Source organism: Bos grunniens, chromosome 28, assembly GCF_055505025.1.
Source record: "Bos grunniens cultivar Pamir isolate PY7600 chromosome 28, Bosgru_T2T1.0, whole genome shotgun sequence".
In the NCBI taxonomy this organism is placed as follows: Eukaryota; Metazoa; Chordata; class Mammalia; order Artiodactyla; family Bovidae; genus Bos; species Bos grunniens.
This window is the reverse complement of record NC_141192.1, coordinates 19,628,050-19,646,625: the sequence shown is the minus strand read 5'-3', so window position 1 is coordinate 19,646,625 and position 18,576 is coordinate 19,628,050. Positions and strand designations below refer to the sequence as shown.

The window sequence follows — 18,576 nt, the reverse complement described above, 5'->3', positions numbered from 1 at the left end:
AGCAAGAATTTATTGAGCATGTAACAGGAGCAGACAGAGAAAGGGGCTTGGGCCAGGGGTTGGGGGGCTGTGGGTGGAATACACCAAATTGCACTTCTTTTCTTTTTGGTTTTAAATTGTTTTAAAGAAAAATAGAGAATTGTCTGAGTCACACATGAGTGATGGAGAGAGGTATGAGCCCACTCTTCACTAAGTGTGAAGCCCCTTAGGCAGAGCTGCCCTAGAATGTGAGGGGTCTCTGACTAAACAAACAATTTGAGTCAACCAAAATCTTCGTGTCAGCACCACCACTCTGGCTGCCCGTTCTCATTCAGTTCCATGAAAGGAAGATCATGCTAGGAGAGATGATTTTTGCTTAAACACTGACCACAGCCCTCCGATAGGGCTCCTGCCCTCATCAATGAGAATTCTACCTTATCTGAAGCCCCGAGATCTGTGCTAAGGAGCTGCTGCAACACCCCATGCGCACCAGCTGCTCCTATATTTAGTTACTGGTGTGGTCACTTGGGAACTTTAGAGCCTGGCAGCCGCCCCGAAGGGCAACTGGAGCCTCTTGCGCCATGTGTGCAAGCTCCCCCCACCGCTGGCTGCAGCGGGTCATCTGGACCTCGCCAAGTTAAGGAGCCACTGGAGAAGTGAGAAGCATTCGGCTGGATTGGACCCAAGTAGACCCGAAGGCCCGGGGGAGCGCGCCTCTGTCTGTCGAGGCCAGACAGAGTTGACCCATTTCTCCACCCAAGGGAAGAAGCCCGCTGGGGCGAGAACGCGACGGGCTGGCCGCCCTGTTTTTGAGCCACGGAGTTCGCCGATCCCGGTGCACCCTTCAGTGTGGGCATCTAAGAGTCCTCGGGCCGCACCTCCCAGGACTGAGCGCGGTGGCCAGGGCAGGGTCCCCAAGCCTCGCTCTAGGGGCCCGCCTCACCGTCTTCCCCACCCCCCGGCGCCCGCAGCCAATGGCTCCTCGTCGCCGGCCCTCCGCTCTTTCGGCAGGCGGGGACTGGAAAGAATAAAGCCAGCAGATGTGTAGAACGCTGGTGATCGCCGAGGGCCGGGGACTCCCGCGGTACCCCGAGGCCGAGAAGCACTCTCTGAGACAGGCAGTTCCCCAGAGCGGAAGCAAATCCTGAAAGTGTGGCTTGAGAACGAAATTTACAATAGCCTCTTCGAACAGGGGTGCCTCCCACGGGGAACGGAGGCCCTCTTGGAACGGATTCCCCAGGCTCCCTATTTCCTGGTACCGCGGCGCCCGCTCCCCCGAGCCAGCTGCGGTCCAGCCGCAGTCTGCAAGCCAGAAGCGGCCTGGCGCCGGGCCCCTTGGCACTGCAGAAGTCACAACTGGTGCACCAATGCTCCTTCCACCGGGTGACTTGGGGGAGGGGAGGGTACTCTTCAGAAACAAGGACATTTCTCTCCCTCTCTCCCCCAGCCCCTCCAGCGCTTAGCCTCAGACTACGTTTACTTTGCGGGGCACGAAAGTGGTGCCCGATTCCGGGCCGATCTCCGCTCCACTTACGGCGACAATGCCTCCTAGCGCCCTGCGCAGCGCAGTCACGCTCCCTCGGCCGCCGGCGGCGCCCCATGCAACAGCGGCTAGCTGAAACCGGCCGGGAGGGGCTCGAGGGGCTGCGGGCTCTGAGCGCGCGGCCGCTTGGCCAATAGCTGTGGCAGGCGCGGCCGCGAGGCGGGAGCAGGCTGCCTTGTGCAACCAATCAGCGTGCCGTTCCCCACGCCGCGCCCGGCAGCGGTGCGCCAGGAAAGGCGGCCCGCGCGCTCGCGTCCGCAGGGTGGATCCGCTTTGTGTTCGACTTCTGGAGCAAAAACGCTCTGGATGGCCGTAGAACCGAATGCGCAACAGTTTCCAGGATCAATAAGACTGAGTGTCCGGATTTGTTTTTCTCAAGGGAGCAGAGTTGAACTAGCCAGATCAGGGAGATGGGGACAAGGAAGCTTTTCTCGTAATGCCTCAAGGCGCCCATTCTGGTTTTTAGAGGCAATTAATTCTGGCTACTGCTAAGTTATTTCTCCCCTCTAGATCCCAATGTTCTTCTCTATAAAATAGAAATTAAAATGTATAAATATCTACTTCACAGGTCATTGTGAGGATTAACACATGAAAAGTTTAGTGGGGTGCCAGGCATGATGGCTCAGGGAAGGGTGGCTGCTTCATAGACCTAAGTAACCTAAGTTTACAGAGGATTTCCCATAGATTCTTTTTTTTTTTTTTTTGAAGGTAAACCAAGACCTGGCTGCATCAGGTCTTACTGGGGCTGGAGGGATCTTCCTGTCTTCACCCAGGATCTTTCATCGTGGGGGCACAGACTCAGTAGTTGCCCCACCACACGTGGGATCTTAAGTTACCGGACCAGGCATCAAACCCACCTCCCCTGCATTGCAAAACAGATTCTTAATCACTGGCCCACCAGGGAAGTCCCTTCCCATATATTTTTTCCTAGGCACAGTGGAGAGGACCAAAGAGATGAGGCCCTGAACTCAGCCAGCAATGGTGGTCAAAGTCAAACCCTCCAATAAACAGAAGCGTGTGTGCAAATATGTGGGAACCCTGAAGAATAATGTTTAATTCTGCCTCTGGGGATTGGGGCAGTTAGAGGAGGAATACACATTCACCTGGGTCTCAGTGGATGTTATCGGTTAAATTGCATCTCCCCACAACCAAAAAAAAAAAAATATATATATATATATATATATATATATGTTGAATTCTTAACTCCCAGTACGTGAGAATGTGGCCTGATTTGGAAATAAGGTCATTGCAGGTATAACTAGTTAAGATGAGATCATACTGGCATAGGGCGTGACTGATGTCCTTATAAGAAGAGAAGAAACACAAAGACTCATAGACACATAAGGCCTTGTGAAGATAGAGGCAGGGTAGAATGATGTGTCTACAAGCCAAGGAATTCCAAGGATTGTGGACAAGGATGGGAAACTAAGAAGAATCAAGGAATGGGTGCTCCCTCAGAGCCTCCATAAAGGAACCAATTCTGCTGACACCTTGATTTCAGACTTCTGGTTTTCAGAACTGTGAGAATAAGTTTCTCTCATATTAAACTACCTGCTGCTGCTGCTGCTGCTAAGTAGCTTCAGTCGTGTCCAACTATGTGCGACCCCATAGACGGCAGCCCACCAGGCTCCCCCGTCCCTGGGATTCTCCAGGCAAGAACACTGGAGTGGGTTGCCATTTCCTTCTCCAATGCGTGAAAGTGAAGTCGCTAAGTCGTGTCCAACTCTGAGCGACTCCATGGACTGCAGCCTACCAGGCTCCTCTGTCCATGGGATTTTCCAGGCAAGAGTACTGGAGTAGTGGGCTGCCATTGCCTTCTCCATTATTAAACTACCTAGCTTGTGTCAATTTCTTATAACAGCCATGGGAAACTAATTCAGTGGGTGAGTAGGAATAAAGGGAAGGGAATGAGAAACACCTGTGAAAAAGTCTTGCAAAACTGAATGCCTAGTGTATGCAAGGCCCTGTGTCATAGGGTGGACCAATGTGAATCAAACACAGACTCTTCCCTCAAGAGATTGCTGCTCATGGGGTGAGGTTGCAGGGAGGGTGGCCAGCAGCCAGGTTTTCTGACTCCTTGTGCCTTCCTGGGAAGATTACAAAGGCCTCTCCCCACCCTCATCATCATCCCTGCTATACACATGCCAGGAACCAGATATAAATAGCAAACAGATCAAGTCCCATCTGCCCAAGCCAAGATTCTCACTACCCTAGACAAAGCAGACTCTGCTTCTCCTGTTTCAGTTAAAACCAGCCTGACATTTCTGGCCAACTTCTATATACAGTTGCCAAAAACTTGGCCTCTGTTCACTGGTGCCGAATAGAAAAGTGGAGACTGAACTTTGGAGGAGCAGAAAAGAGTAGCTTTATTATTTTGTCAGGCAAAGGGGGCCACAGCAGGCTAAGGCCCTCAAGATTGTGCCTCACTTCCTGGGAAACAGGAAATGGTCTTGTAGCTTCAGAGTGGAAAACAGGCTGTCGATAAGGATCGGGACTGATGTAGTCTTGCATTCTTCTTTCCTCCTAGAGACATTGAGATCATTAGGGCTGGCGGCAGGTGGTTCCAGAACAGGTTCTGGTGGTCCTTGAGGTCATCATTGTGTGACCTTCCTTCTGGCATGAAGAATACTCACAAAGAAAAGGAGTGTTAGGGAGTGTTGTCTTCAAGAAGTAAACATCAGGTACATAGGACAACTTTGGCTAGAAAGCAATCATTTTCAGAGTACAATTAAGCAAGAGAGGGGGAACAAAACATCTGTAGGAGACTGATTGTATGGGCAGAAGAGTAAGAGCTGAAAACGGGCTAACGTAATGGGGGTGTCTCTACTAATTTCTGCTACAGCAATATGGCTGTCTTCTCTCCCCTGCTTGGCCTCATGCAGACCTGAGGTGGCCTGTGTAATGCTTCCATGCACAAGCTAAGTGCTCAGTAAATACCACCAATGGCCCCAGCCTGGAATTTCCCATGTTCTTCCCATGTTCACTCATTCTCCTCTCTCAGGAATTTCATCCTGGACCAGCCTACTCCACAGGGACATGATTCCTCCCCATCTCACATGCCATCTCTTCTATTCCTGGTGAGTTTGCTCTCTACAGCACTTTCTGCATCACACCCAGTATAGCACATTTGTACAGGTCTTTGCTCCCAAGACTCTGCCTGCTTTCAAATAGACCAGAGCCAGAGTTTGGCGTGTGGTAAGTGCTTGTATCAATCAGTATATTTTTAGTTTGGGTTTTTTTTTTTCCCTGCATGATAGAATACCCCAGAACTTAGGGGTGGCTTTAAAACATATTAGTTTATTTCATGATTCTTGTGGGTCAGGATTTTAGGTTGGGCTCGTCTGGGTAGTTCTTCTGGTCTCAGCTGGACCCGCTCATGCTTCTGGGGTAGTTGCTAGGCAGCCAGAGGCTCTGCTTCTTGCAGGTGGCTATCAACTGAGGTAACGTGAGGCCACATGTTCCTCATACATCAGCAGGCTAGTCCAGGCTGGTTCACATGCAGCTGCAGGGTTCCATGAGCAAGACTGGAATCATGCAGGTCTCTTAAGGCCAAAGTCAGAACCTGGACTGTGTCACTTCCATAGTTGTATTGACTAAACCAAGTCACAGCAACACCCTTATTCAATCTCCTGATGGCAGGAGCAGCAAAGTCACATTGCAAGGAACACAGATACAGGGATGGATAGAGAGCTGGGGCTGGTTTTGCAGCCTACCGCTGTACTCAAAAATATTCCCACAATATCTACCACGTAGTGGGTAGTCAGTAAATACTTGTTGACAGTGCTAAAATTTCCAATCACAATGTTTACAAACTTCATTCAATGCAATTAATTGGCAGAATTTTAGCCCTCACTCATAAGCTATCCATTACCACCTTTGGTTTCAGAATAGCAAAAGAGGGCATCAGGAAGACAAGCCTGTGTGAGGGGAAGTCCCACTGAGGCTTCTCAGGGAGGAAGTTCGGTTGGCCCCAAACAGCCTCCTCTGAAGAAATCCAGAGCATCTTTCAAGAACTGGGTCCCCAAGGGACCTGGTCCAAACCTGGTCACCTGATTAAAAGCCATCCGTCTTTACCTGTGAATAGAGAGAGATTTAGATGTTAGCCAGGGCGCAAACAGTCCCTATTAAGCCTGATAGCCTAGTAAGCTGCCTGCCAGATAGGAAACAATTTTGTGTGATGACAAAATTGTCATCTGACTGTTTGCTGGAGGGTCTACCCCTCCACTGAGCAGGACAAATTCTCAGGGCACTTGTGGAAGGGACATATCCTGTGAACAGAGCCAACAGTTCAACTCCTACGACTGAGAGCCCTGATGGGGAACACTTCCCATCAGAGAATCACTAGAATCAATCTCCAGGCCTCCTGCAGTTTGAACTGCATCCTCCCCAAAAGATACGTTAGAATCTTAACCCCCAATGCTTTAGATGACATTGTTTCAAGATGGAGTCTTTGTAGTAATAAATTAAAATTCGGTGAGCAGCGTAGACCCTGATCCGGTAAGACTGATATCCTTGTAAAAGGGAGAAATTTGGTCACAGACAGAGAAGCATAAAGGGAAGACAATGTGAAGGGGCACAGGGAGAAGAGGGCCATCTACAAATCAAGCCAAGGGTTGAGACCTGGGACGGATCCTTTCCTTATGACTCTCGTCTTGATTTGTCAACCCAGCTAACATCTGGTTTCAGACTTGCAGTCTCCAGAGCTGTGAGATAGTAAACTACTGTTGCTAAGCCATCCAGTTTGTGGTCGTCTGTCATAAAAGTGATCCAAGGCCCCTTCAATCTCTCCTTTTCCATTCTGTTCTCCTTACATTTGTTCTTATCATACACCCCTTGAGGGAAAAGTACATTTGGGTAGAAACAAAACATGAAGTCTCAGTGACATGGATGAGGCAGATCCATGCATCATCCTTTGCCTCCCTAAGTCTTCTACCTGGGGCCACACCTCTGCCTAGAGCCAAGTTACCATAGCCAGAAGCTCAAGGTCACTCCAAGTCACTGCCATCCTAAACAGAAGAGTGGTTCACCCCAGTCCCTCTTCCAGAAAGCTTAGCCTAGTGAAAGGCACCACCATGAGCCCCCCCGTAGATAGTGCAGGCTTTGCAAAGAAGACCAAGAAGCAGTCAGTCCACTAAAGATGCCTGCTGTTTGCTATGGAGAATAAGATTAATACACAAAGTGACTACAACAAAGTGTTTCTCAAGCTTCAGACATTGCCATAGCACTTTCTGGATATTTGCAATATCTGAGCCACTCAACAGTGAGCTTGAGTCACCTGTATGGACCCAGAGGGTGCATCCCACACTTCTTTTTCCAACCCTGTATTTAGTGGCATCATGTAGGTTATTGGAAATAAGCATGGTAACAAAATTTACAGTGTGGAAACCAGCACACACTACAAATCAGGACTTCTTGGAGGGAGGTGGTAATACAGTTTACATGCTGCTGCTGCTGCTAAGTTGCTTCAGTCATGTCCAACTCTGTGTGACCCCGTAGATGGCAGCCCACCAGGCTCCCCTGTCCCTGGGATTCTCCAGGCAAGAACACTGGAGTGGGTTGCCATTTCCTTCTCCAACGCATGAAAGTGAAAAGTGAAAGTGAAAAGTGAAAGTGAAGTTGCCCACTCGTGTCCTACTCTTCGTGACCCCATGGACGGTTGCCTACCAGGCTCCTCTGTCCATGGGATTTTCCAGGCAAGAGTACTCCATTAAATTCAGTTTTCCTTTAACTTAAAAAAATGTTTATTTTATAGCCAAGACATGGAAGCAACCTAAATATCCATTTACAGACGGATGGATAAAGAAGATGTGATATATATATATGGAATACTACTCAGACATAAAAAGAATGAAATCATTCCAGTTGCAGCAACATGGATGGATCTAGAGATTATCATACCAAGTGAAGTAAGTTAGACAAAGGCAAATTTCCTATGATATCATTTATATGTGGAATCTTTAAAAAATGATACAAATTAACTTATTTACAAAACAGAAATAGACTTACAGACTTAGAAAACAAATTATGATTACCAAAAGGGAAGGGGGGGGGATAAATTAGGAGTTTGGGATTAACAGATACACCCTATTATATACAGAATAGGTACAGCTACCCAACAATCCCACTCCTGGGCATATATCTGGAGAAAATGGTAATTTGAAAGGATGCATGCACCCCAATGTTCACTGCAGCACTATCCACAATAGCCAGGACATGGATGCAAGCTAAATATCCATCAACAGAGGAATGGATAAAGAAGATGTGGTACATAAATACAACAGAATATTACTCAGCTATAAAAGAAACAAAATAATGCCATTTGCAGCAACATGGATGAACCCAGAGATTGTCATACAGAGTGAAATAAATCAGAAAGAGAACAACAAATATCATGTGATATCACTTACGTGTTGAATCTAGAAAAATGAACTTATTTGCAGAGCAGAAACAGAGTCACAGATTAGAAAACAAACTTATGGTTACCAAGCGGGTAAAGAGGGAGTGGGATGAATTAGGAGATGAGAGTGACATATATACACTAGTATATATAAAATAGATAACTAATAAGAACCTAGTGTATACCACAGAGAACTATATTCAATGTCCAATAAAGAAAGTAACATTAAAACAAACAATAAGTCACTTGTATCTCAATAGAAGTAGAAAACATTTTAAAATATAATTACAATGAATCAATGTTATTAAATTATAGAAAATTATTGTTGCCTGCTAAAGGCCTGCTTCTGGGACTTATAAAGACTTGTTCTCTTTATAAACAAGTCTAGCAAATGTTAGGGAGATGGTAAAGCATGCCAGTGCCTTGGTTAATTCAAGATGATTGAACAAGATTTGAAAAGGGAATAGTTCTCACATCAGTGCTCTTGGAGCGCCAGGAATCAGCTCCTTGGGAAAGACTTGTCATATTGCAATAAAGAGAAATTTGAGTTCAGCAGTACCAAGTAAAGAGTTCCAAAAACAGGCTGCTCCTAATGTGCCCACCAACTGCAGGGGGTAAAAAAAAATGGTACTTGAATAAATCTTCAGTTCAGTTCAGTTCAGTTCTGTTGCTCAGTTGTGTCCGACTCTTTGCGACCCCATGAATTGCAGCACACCAGGCCTCCCTGTCCATCACCAACTCCCGGAGTTCACCCAAACTCATGTCCATAGAGTCAGTGATGCCATCCAGCCATCTCATCCTCTGTCGTACCCTTCTCCTCCTGCCCCCAATCCCTCCCAGCATCAGTCTTTTCCAATGAGTCAACTCTTCGCATGAGGTGGCCAAAGTAAATCTTAGGGTGAGTTAAATTTCAATAGGCACAGAAGAAGAGTGAGAAGCCAGGGAGAGTAGGAAAGGAGGAGAGGGAAGACCATTCCTGGAGGAGGGTTCAGTGTGAGCAAAGGCTCAGAAGTCAGCAAGTTCAGTGCATTCCTGCTGGAGGCTTGGGTTGGGGGTTGGAGGGAAGGAAAGAGTGGGATTACTAGGAAAGGGTGCACTGACCTGCCCATGAGAGCCTTCACTGCCAAAATGATGAGGGCGTACTTGATTTACTTACCGGGTCTCACTTAGCTGTTGCTTTGCAACAGACCTCACTGAGCGTGAGTGGCTCACAACCATAAATGTGTATTATTTCTCTCAGATCTGTAGTTAAGCTGGGCAGTTCCATCTGAACTGGTTTAGCTGGTCTCTACAATCCTGGCTGGGGCTGGATGATCCAGGACAGACTCACAACTGCATCTGTCAGTAGGGCTCGCTGTTGGTTGATGGGCCTCTGCTCCACGTGGTCTCAGCCCAGGGGGTCAGCCCAGGCTGAAAAGCAAGCCCAGAGTGAAAGCACTTTTCAAACCTCTGCTAGTGGCACAGATTTTCTATTACCTGATTAACCAAAACATGGCCAAGCCTGGAGTCCATACGGAAGGGCACCAAGGGTGTGGATAGAGGGAGGAGTAAGCATTTTGACACCGTGAAGGCATCAGTCTCCCATAATAGGTAACAGAAGATCTCTGGAAGCCTTTGAGCAAGGGAGTGCTGTGACTAGGGAAGCACTCTGAGAGGACGGAACAGCGCATGGGATGATTTGAAATGGTAATAATAACAATGATGATTTATACTAAAATGTCACTTTTTCTACTAAGCTGTTACTTTACTCAGTCTTTACAAACATGCATACATACATACTTACACGGGCACACACACCTGTTAGTAGCCCCATTTTAAAGATGAGGAAACCAAGCCATGAAGAAATAAAAGAGCTTGTCAGAGGTCATAGAGCTACTAAGTGGAAGCACTAGGATTCAATTTCAGGTAGCCTATCTCTATAACTCTGCATGTATAACTACTGGACTATTGACTGAAGAAATGCAGAACCTAAAAGTTGTGAGTTATGTTTTATCTGTCAGATATTCTTAGGATTTCAAGCCCAGGAGACAGCATCTCAAACAGCACTGAGAAGACTGCTCCAAAGAAGAAAAGGGGAAGCCAGGGTATATAGGAGGTTTTGCAGCAAAACCAAGTAGTTGGAACATCCAAAGATTATTGTTAATAAAAGAAAACCAGATATCTCAAGTTAAGGAAGTTAACACTTCTCTGTGTATAGGAAGATGCAAGAGTCTGGGCTCACTGAAATCATTCCTTTGATATGCGTCTCAGCTTTCTGGGGGCAATGTTGGTGTTTTCCCATCCTAGGTTTCCTTAGGTGTGCTATGGGGTGGTGGTGATGGGGGTGACTGCTGGATGGGCTTGGCAGTGGGCTGCCCGTTTGTCTCCATCCTGAGCTCCCTCAGGGCTCACCATCCAGGCGGCCGTAATGTGATGGCTTGGTGGCTGTAATATCCTTTGTTTACTGATACAGCAGACAACAGTTTAGTTCTCAAAACTATGGAAGGACTCATGAGAAAACCCTTTTGATGGTCGATGTGAGGAAGAGAAGGGCCAAATTTAGGGTAGGTGTAGAGGGGACAAAAAAAAAAAAGGACAGATTCAACAGATAATTCTGAGATAGACCCTACAGCACTTGGAAACTGATGTGGGGGGAAATGTATGGGATGTGAGAGCTGGACAATGAAGAAAGCTGAACGCCAAAGAATTGATGCTTTCGAACTGTGGTGCTAGAGAAGACTCTTGAGAGTCCCTTGGACTGCAAGGAGATCAAACCAGCCAATCCTAAGGGAAATCAACCCTGAATACTCATTGGAAGGACTGATGCTGAAGCTCAAATAGTTTGGCTACCTGATGCGAAGAGCCAACTCATTGGAAGGGACCCTGATGCTGGGAAAGATTGAGGGCAAGAGGAGAAAGGGGCAACAGAGGATAAGATCGTTGGATGGCATCACTGACTCAACGCACATGAATTTGAACAAACTCTGGGAGATGGTAAAGGACAGGAAATCCTGGTGTGCTGCAGTTCACGGGGTCACAAAGAATCAGACACGACTTGGCAGCTAAACAGTAACAACAAAACTTATGGGGGAGGTGTCAGGTGTGGGGGTCTAGGCTGTGCCTTGCACAGTATTAAGGTACCTGGAGATCTTGCTGGTGTAGGGTGAATAAAGAGGAGAAGGATGTAGAATATGCCGAGAAGGATGTTAAGGAGATGTCCGTTTGGAGCTGTCCAACAAAGTCTTGGAAGGTGAGGTCAGGAGGTGCAGAGAGAGACCAGGGCTGGAGGTCAGGGCTGCAGTCTCATAGGTCAGAGGCCCTGGCTGAATAAAGAGGAGAAGGATGTAGAATATGCCGAGAAGGATGTTAAGGAGATGTCCGTTTGGAGCTGTCCAACAAAGTCTTGGAAGGTGAGGTCAGGAGGTGCAGAGAGAGACCAGGGCTGGAGGTCAGGGCTGCAGTCTCATAGGTCAGAGGCCCTGAGGATCCTTGCAAGAAGGATCCTCAGAGAGAAGAGAGGGGAGGGCACGGTGAGAACTGGCAAGGTCTGAGAACGGACACTAGAGCAACATCTGAAGATGGATGCTGGGTGTGAGAGAGGAGAAGTCAGCCGGCAGAGAGGGCAGAAAGGGCTCATAAAAGGTGCGGGTCTGGAGAGCTTCAGCGGAAACTTGGGCAGCAGAGAAACCAGACGCTGCAGGGAGGCGAGGAGGGAAGAGCTGAGAAAAGTCACTGAGTTTGATCATTTCGACGTTGCCAATGAACACTGCTAGGAGCAGGACCAGATGACTATAACAAAACCACAGGAATAACAACACATAGCACTTAGTATGCATCAGGCACCATTCTTGGCATTTTACACATATTTTTTTATGTACGCCTTATAACGTCTTTGTCATCCTCCCGCCTTCCCTCCTCTGAGACTCCTGAGTAATCCTCAGACTCTAACCACAGTAGACGTAAGACATGGTTTGTGGTCGCTTTGATCCTTCCCCTGAGTAGAGTTCTTCGTGGTCACATCCTCCTCTCCCAAGCATTTCTGAGTGTGGAAGAATCCTTCTGCACCCTCCTGTGAAGGCTGTATTTCCCCCTATAAAGAATCCCCAAACAAGGTATCTCTGTGCTCATCACGGTGGTCTGTCTCAGCCTGGGCAAACCTCTCACTTACTTCTTCTGTCTTTGAACTCTGCCCCACAAATACATGCATCCTATTAAATTATGGATCCTCAAAAAACACTTAAAGCTCTTTGAAGGCACTGACCGGGACTTATTCATCCTCAGTCTCTTTTTGATGCCCCTCCCCGCCCCAGCACAGAACTTGCATCTAGAACTAGATCAGTGTTTTTTCATTTATAAGTCAATACTCATCAGCAAGTTGGGAAGCCAGTTTAGTGACTGTATTAGTTATCTATTGCTGCATAACCAATTACCCCAAACTTAGTAGGTAAAATAACGTTTATTCTATCCTGGTTTCTGTGGGGCAAGAATCTGGGCGTAGCTTAGGTCGGTCCTCTGGCTCTGAGTCTCTCACTATCTCCGGAGGCTAAACTGAGAAGAACCCTCTTCCTGCCTCACTCACAGGGTTGCTGGCAGGATCCACTTCCCATGGGCTGTTGGACTAAGACTTCAAATCCTCATGAATTGCTGGCAAGAACCTCCCTCGGTTCTTTGCCATGTGGGCCTTTCCACAGAGCATCCCTCAACATGGAAACTTGCTTTATTTAAGCAAGCAAGGAAGAGGGCAAGAGGGAGCGTCAGCAAGACAGAGTACTGTCAGTACACAAGTCACAGTAACCTAATTCTGTAACCTAATCCAGGACTTCCTGTCACTTGACACCTCACCATGTCTGCTGTGTTCTGTTGATTAGATGCAGGTCAGTAGGTCCAGCCCACACTCAAAGGGAAGGGATTACTTAGGGTATGAATATCAGGAGGTTGGAATCACTGGGAGCCATTTCAGAAACTGCCAGCCTCAGTGGGTAATACTAACATGTCTTGTGAATGGAACAGAATGGAATGGAACAGGATGGAATACAACAGGGAGGTTCACATGTGATAAGGGTATTATTTAACAAAACTTTTGTTTCAGTTTTATATAAATGAATGAATGTACCAAGTCACGATAATGAGTGTGGGACTTTTTAACTGTAAATCAAAAATGCTCATCAGCCACTGTCCTAGATGATGGCTCAACTCTTTCTTCATTTTTTAAATTGAAGAATAGTTGATTTACAATGTTGTGTTACTTTCAGGTGTACAGCAAAGTGATTATTATATACATATAATTTTTCAGATTCTTTTCCATTATAGATTATTATGAGATATTGAATATAATTCCCTATGCCATATAGTAGGTCCTTGTATTTATCTATTTTATATAGTATAGTCTGTATCTGTTAATCTCAAAATCTTAATTTATTCCCTCTCCCCCCTTTCAACATTTTTAAAATTTCAGCTTTATTAAAGCATAACTGAAATATAAAATTGTGAGATATTTAAAGCGCACATCGTGGTAACTTGGCATAAATATACACTGTGAAAGGATTCCCCCTACTAGCTAATTAACATATCCATTACCTCACAAATTTATCTTATTTTTTGTGAGGACATTCTCTTAAGAAATTGTAATTTTACAATACAGTGTTATCATCACATTTATATGAGATCCTTACCTTTCAACATTTTAAGTGGTGTTCAATGAATGTTGGATGAAATGATGGATGGACAGTTGGGCAAGTGGGTGGATGGTTAAGTGAATGAATGGATTTATGAGTGGATCGCTTTATGGGTAGATGGATAGCTAGATGGATGCTTACTGCTCTTCCAAGATTATTTTTTTAAATTTATTCATTTATTTATTTTTACTACATTAGGTCTTCTTTGCTGTGCGTGGGCTTTCTCTAGTTGTGGTAAGCAGGGGTTACTCTTTGCTGTGTCTTTGCTGTGGTGCAAGGACTTCTCATTATGGTGGCTTCTCCTGTTGCAGAGCACAGACTCCAGAGCATGGCTCAGTGGCTGCAGCGCACAAGCTTTGTTGCCCAGAGGCATGTGGAGTCTTTCCAGACCAGGGATTGAACCCATGTCCCCTGCATTGGCAGCCAGATTCTTATCCACTGGACTAGCAGGGATGTCCTCTTCCAAGATGATTTATCAGGCCAAACTAGCCCACAATAAATTCTCACTGACCCAAATTCCAATATGATCTGCTTTGAGTTTATATAGCACATATATTAACATTCAGAGATTTTTTTTATTCTGATATGTAACTAATTCTTTTAACAAATATTTTATTTAATGTACACTTTGTCCCAGTTACTTCACTGGGTGTTATGGAAACAGTAACCAGCAAAAGAAATATGGTCCCTGCTTTCCTGGAGTGTTAGTATTAGAGACAGACATTAAAAGGACATTCAAATACATCCTGATCAGGGTAGTTTGTGAAAAGGGCTTTGAAGGAGAGTACAGGGGAAGAGAGCAACAGGACGGCCTGCTTTAGACTGGGTGTTGGGGTGGGGTGGCTCTTTGTGGAAACTGCATTTAGGCTGGGGCTTGAACAAAGAGTATGGGTGAGCAGGGCCAGGCTAAGAAGGGGAGAAGAGTATCTGGGGCAGGTGTTCTAAAGCTCAAGCCTCTGAAGCTACAAAGCACTGGTGTTTTCAGGAAACCAAGAGAAGGTCTGTGAGGCTGGCATGCAGTGGGAGAGAGGGCAAAGGATGAGAGTGGTACAGAGAGCAGACTGGGCAGACTGGGCTGGGCTTGGTAACCTTGTATGGTCTAAATGCAATTGGAAGTCAAAAAGGGTTTTAAACAGGGGAGTGACAAGAGCTGATTTCTATTTTATTATTCCTGTGGCTGCGATGTGGAGAAGGATTGGAGGGGGCCAAGAGTGGACATGGGAAGAATAATTAGAGGTGCATTCAGTCTTCCAGGGGAGAGATAATGGTGACAGGAGACAGAAGGATGTTAAAATAGTTAGAAGGCAGAACCACCAGGACATGGAGGTGGATTGAACTGAGAGACTGAAAGAGAGGTAAGCCTTTCCTGGGTGCTATCATGACCCAGGCCTAGAAAGCAAGAGACTGGGGGTGGAGGAGGATTAAGAGTTCAGGATGTCCAGTACCGTGTTTGAGATGAGGGAGATACAGGTACCAGGGCATCAATAAGAATGCTACCACTTACCTCTTGCTGAGTCACCTCATGCCAGACTGGCATCCACACTTCACATACATCTTCTTACTGGCTCCAGAAGATCACTGTGCTATAACTCCAGTGTTATCTCCATTTTAGGGATGTGAAGATTGAGCAGAGAGACGAAATAACTTGCCTAGAGTCACATGGCTTGTACCTGGCAAAGTCAGGGATTCAATTCCTGTCCATCCGACTCCTTCCACAAGGGTGTGGATTCCCTGAACAACCCCTGGGAGAGGAGGTGGAAGTTGGGGAGGGGCATTTAAATCATCATATCCTGTCCTACAGTGCCCTCAGAGAAGACTGCACCCCAACAGGCCTGTCTCAGCCTCTCTGTAGATTCAGACATGTGTATGCCTGTCTGAGAGGCTTGTGGGGTGAGTCTCTGTGGGGCTGTTTGCATGAAGGATCAGAAAGCCTCATGGGAAAGTGCTGTCCAGAAGGAAAGAGTGCAGTAAGGTGCTTAGCCTAAGCACAATGGGTCATATTTAAATATAACGTTATTTCTGCCTAGCCACAAAAACATACTTGTGAAGTGCAGAAAATGTGTAAAGCACACACACAAACCCACAAGCATGATGGAAAAAATAATCTATAACCCTATCTCTCAGAGATAACCTCTGTTATCATTTGGGTGCATGTCCTTCCTGTCTTATATTTATATATATGATCGTTTTGAACATATGGTTTAGAACCCTGTTTATTTCCAAAGGAAGAATTCCTAGCAATTAGGACAAAGAACAAGCATATATTTAAGTTTTTAAATGAAAATGCTATGACTTCTGGCAGGGCTGAGACTAGAGTGGCTTAGGAAAACTAAGGTTCCTAAGGAGACTTAGGAACACAATGATGCAAAATTTAAGGAGGGTTCATGTGCCCACAGCCACAGAAAGACAAACCTTGACTGCAGGTATCTGCAGCAAAGTCAGAGTTTATTTGCAGGATGCGCAGCTAAGAAGTGGGAGACAAGTCTCAGATCCACTTCAACTCGGTCTTTGAGCGAGGGATGTTTTAAGGGGGAAGAACAAAGAGGCTGGGATTAATCATCGTCTTGTGACATTTCTTAATCACGGTTTCAAGAGTCAGGATGTCTCTAGTTTACAGTTCTCAGCCAATTGGCCCATGGCTAAGAGGTCTGTGAGCTCATCTTGCCCTGGAGAAAGAGCCTGAATTTGTACGCTAATGATTTCTACAACAGCAATTTTAGTACATTAACGATATTATCAACAACAGCAGTCTTAGTCATCTGACTCTGGTTAATGGGTGTTCAGTTACCACAGGACTGAGGTCAAAGGAGACAGGAAAGGGATTGAGTTCAGAGGAGGCAAGCAAGAGCGTAAAGTTTTGGATAGAGGTATTAATCATAAAACTCAGGAAGGGGACTCAGTTTTAGGGGGACTCGGTTTCACGCTTACTCGCCGCTGCCAATCCTACACAGGTCTGAAAGCGCCTCTTTAGATCTTGCCCCACCCAAACCCTGCCCCTAGCTTCTGGGTCTCAGTGAGAAACCGAAAACTAGAGACAGGACTGGTTTGGAATCAAATCACACGCAGGATACGCCAGAGTGGAGAGTATCCCATCTAGCAGTGCGGAAGGACAAGTACATCTGAAAATACACATGAGTCACCCCTACTTTATTCTCATGGAATATATCACTTAGGGTTCACCTAGGTGGCTGTAAAAAAAATACCTCCACATCAGCTTAGATAAGATAGTTTCTCTCCTATGAAAAAGGTGGTCTAGGCAAGCTCTGCTCCAAAAGATCGTCTAAAAATCAAGATGGCCAGTTACTCTGTCACCTTCAATATGTTCCTTCTTTCTCTGGGTCCAAGGCTACTATTTCTAAGCTGTCAGGGAGAGGAAAACAGTGTCTGGAGCAAGCCACTTTGCCTTTAAGGAGCTGACCCACATGAGCACTCTTTTACATCCTGTGGCTGGGTCTTAGTCATGTGACCACCCCTAACTACAAGGGAGGCTGGGAAATGTAGTCCATGGCTGAGTGTTCTTGTGCCCAGCTAACACTTGTGAATTTTATAACTATAAAGAAGGGGAAAATGGATACTGGGGAGCAATTAGTGATCTCTGCCCAAAGGAGGGATTTAGGGTAGAAGTGCCTACATTTTATAAACCATATTTTCCTGGGCACCGGCAGTTTGAGCAAGAAAAACAAGATTTATTTCTTTAGCTTAGTCTCCACCTATCAAAATGTAGGTGTGCATGTGTGCTAAGTCGCTTTCATGCTCAAACTGCTGGGGTCCAGGAAAATATGGTTTATAAATGAAGATTTTATGTTTACAGTCTAATTATGAACTGACTGAGGGAAGAGTCAAGACTGACTGTGCAAGTATCCTCTGCATGGCACAGGACTGAGACCCTACATGCTTAGTAACTGTTTATTGATCAATCGTTCATTTATCAGCAGGCCAGGAAATCAGTCGTTCATCCATTCATTTCACACCTTCTTGGAGATCGGCTTTTCTCGCCTCTGACTCCCCAGGACTTTGGCTGATGCTATCGATTGTTATTCCAACATCCACCACCTTCTTTTTTTCTCATCAGTAGAATTCACTTTTGTTTGGGGCACCAGGGTAAAAAGTAAAGACATCACTTTGCTGACAAAGGTCTGTTAGTCAAAGCTATGGTTTTTCCAGTAGTCATGTACAGATGTGAGAGCTGGACCATAAAGAAGGCTGAATGCCAAAGAATTGATGCTTTCAAATTGTGGTGCTGGAGAAGAATCTTGAGAGTCCCTTGGACAGCAAGGTGATCAAACCAGTCAATTCTAAGGGAAATCAACTCTGAATAGTCTCAGGAAGGACTGATGGTGAAGCTAAAGCTCCAATAGTTTGGTCACCAGATGCAAACAGCCGATTTGTTGGAAAAGATCCCGAAGCTGGGAAAGATTGAAAGAAGAGCACAGCAGAGTATGACATGGTTGGATGGCATTACTGATTCAATGGACATGAACTTGGGTGAACTCTGGGAGATGGTGAGGGACAGAAGACTGGTGTGCTGCAGTCCTTGGGGTTGCAAATAGTCAGACAAAACTTAACAACTGAACAACAACAGACCAACTATACGCTCATTTTCCCTGCTCTCTCTTGAAACTAGGGGAAAGCTCGTGTTGTGGTCTGGTCAATTGTAACAGTTTCCTAGAGCTGCCATAACAAGGTACCAAAGACTGTATGGCTTAAACAATGGAAATGAACTGTCTCGAGGTTCTGGAAACTGCAAGTCTGAAATCAAGGTGTCAGCAGGGCAATTTCTTTTGGAGGGCAATTTTAGTACACTGGGAGTGAAGGATCTACTCCAGTGTCTCTCCTTGGCCTGCAGATGACCGTCTTCTCCCAATGTCTCTCTCTCTGTCTTTAAAAAAATTATTACTTATTTATTTGGCTGCACCGGGTCTTAGTTGTGGGCTAAGGAATCTAGTTCCCTGATCAGGGATCAAACCTGGGCCCCCTCCATTGGGAGGGCAGAGTCTTAGCCA

The 18,576-nt window shown here is 45.9% G+C and overlaps 1 protein-coding gene and 1 long non-coding RNA gene across 7 annotated transcripts in view; both read right to left on the bottom strand.

Moving 5' to 3' along the window:
* Positions 1 to 1,592, bottom strand: part of LRRC20 (leucine rich repeat containing 20) — a 71,478-nt gene extending 69,886 nt beyond the window's left edge. For all 6 annotated transcript variants that reach the window (XM_086381564.1, XM_086381571.1, XM_086381569.1 and 3 more), the window contains exon 1: positions 1,514 to 1,592. Coding sequence is in view for 1 of the 6 variants with exons in the window: in XM_086381566.1 (XP_086237692.1) it covers positions 1,514 to 1,580 (67 nt within the window). In the remaining 5 variants the exon portion in view is untranslated. The remainder of the gene's footprint in view (positions 1 to 1,513) is intronic.
* Positions 1,593 to 3,863: 2,271 nt separating this feature from the next.
* LOC147342963 (uncharacterized) lies at positions 3,864 to 15,461 on the bottom strand. The gene is made up of 2 exons (XR_015156678.1): positions 15,078 to 15,461; positions 3,864 to 5,596 (listed from the first exon to the last, which is right to left on the bottom strand). It is a non-coding gene; the product is annotated as an uncharacterized LOC147342963 (long non-coding RNA).
* Positions 15,462 to 18,576: the final 3,115 nt, after the last annotated feature.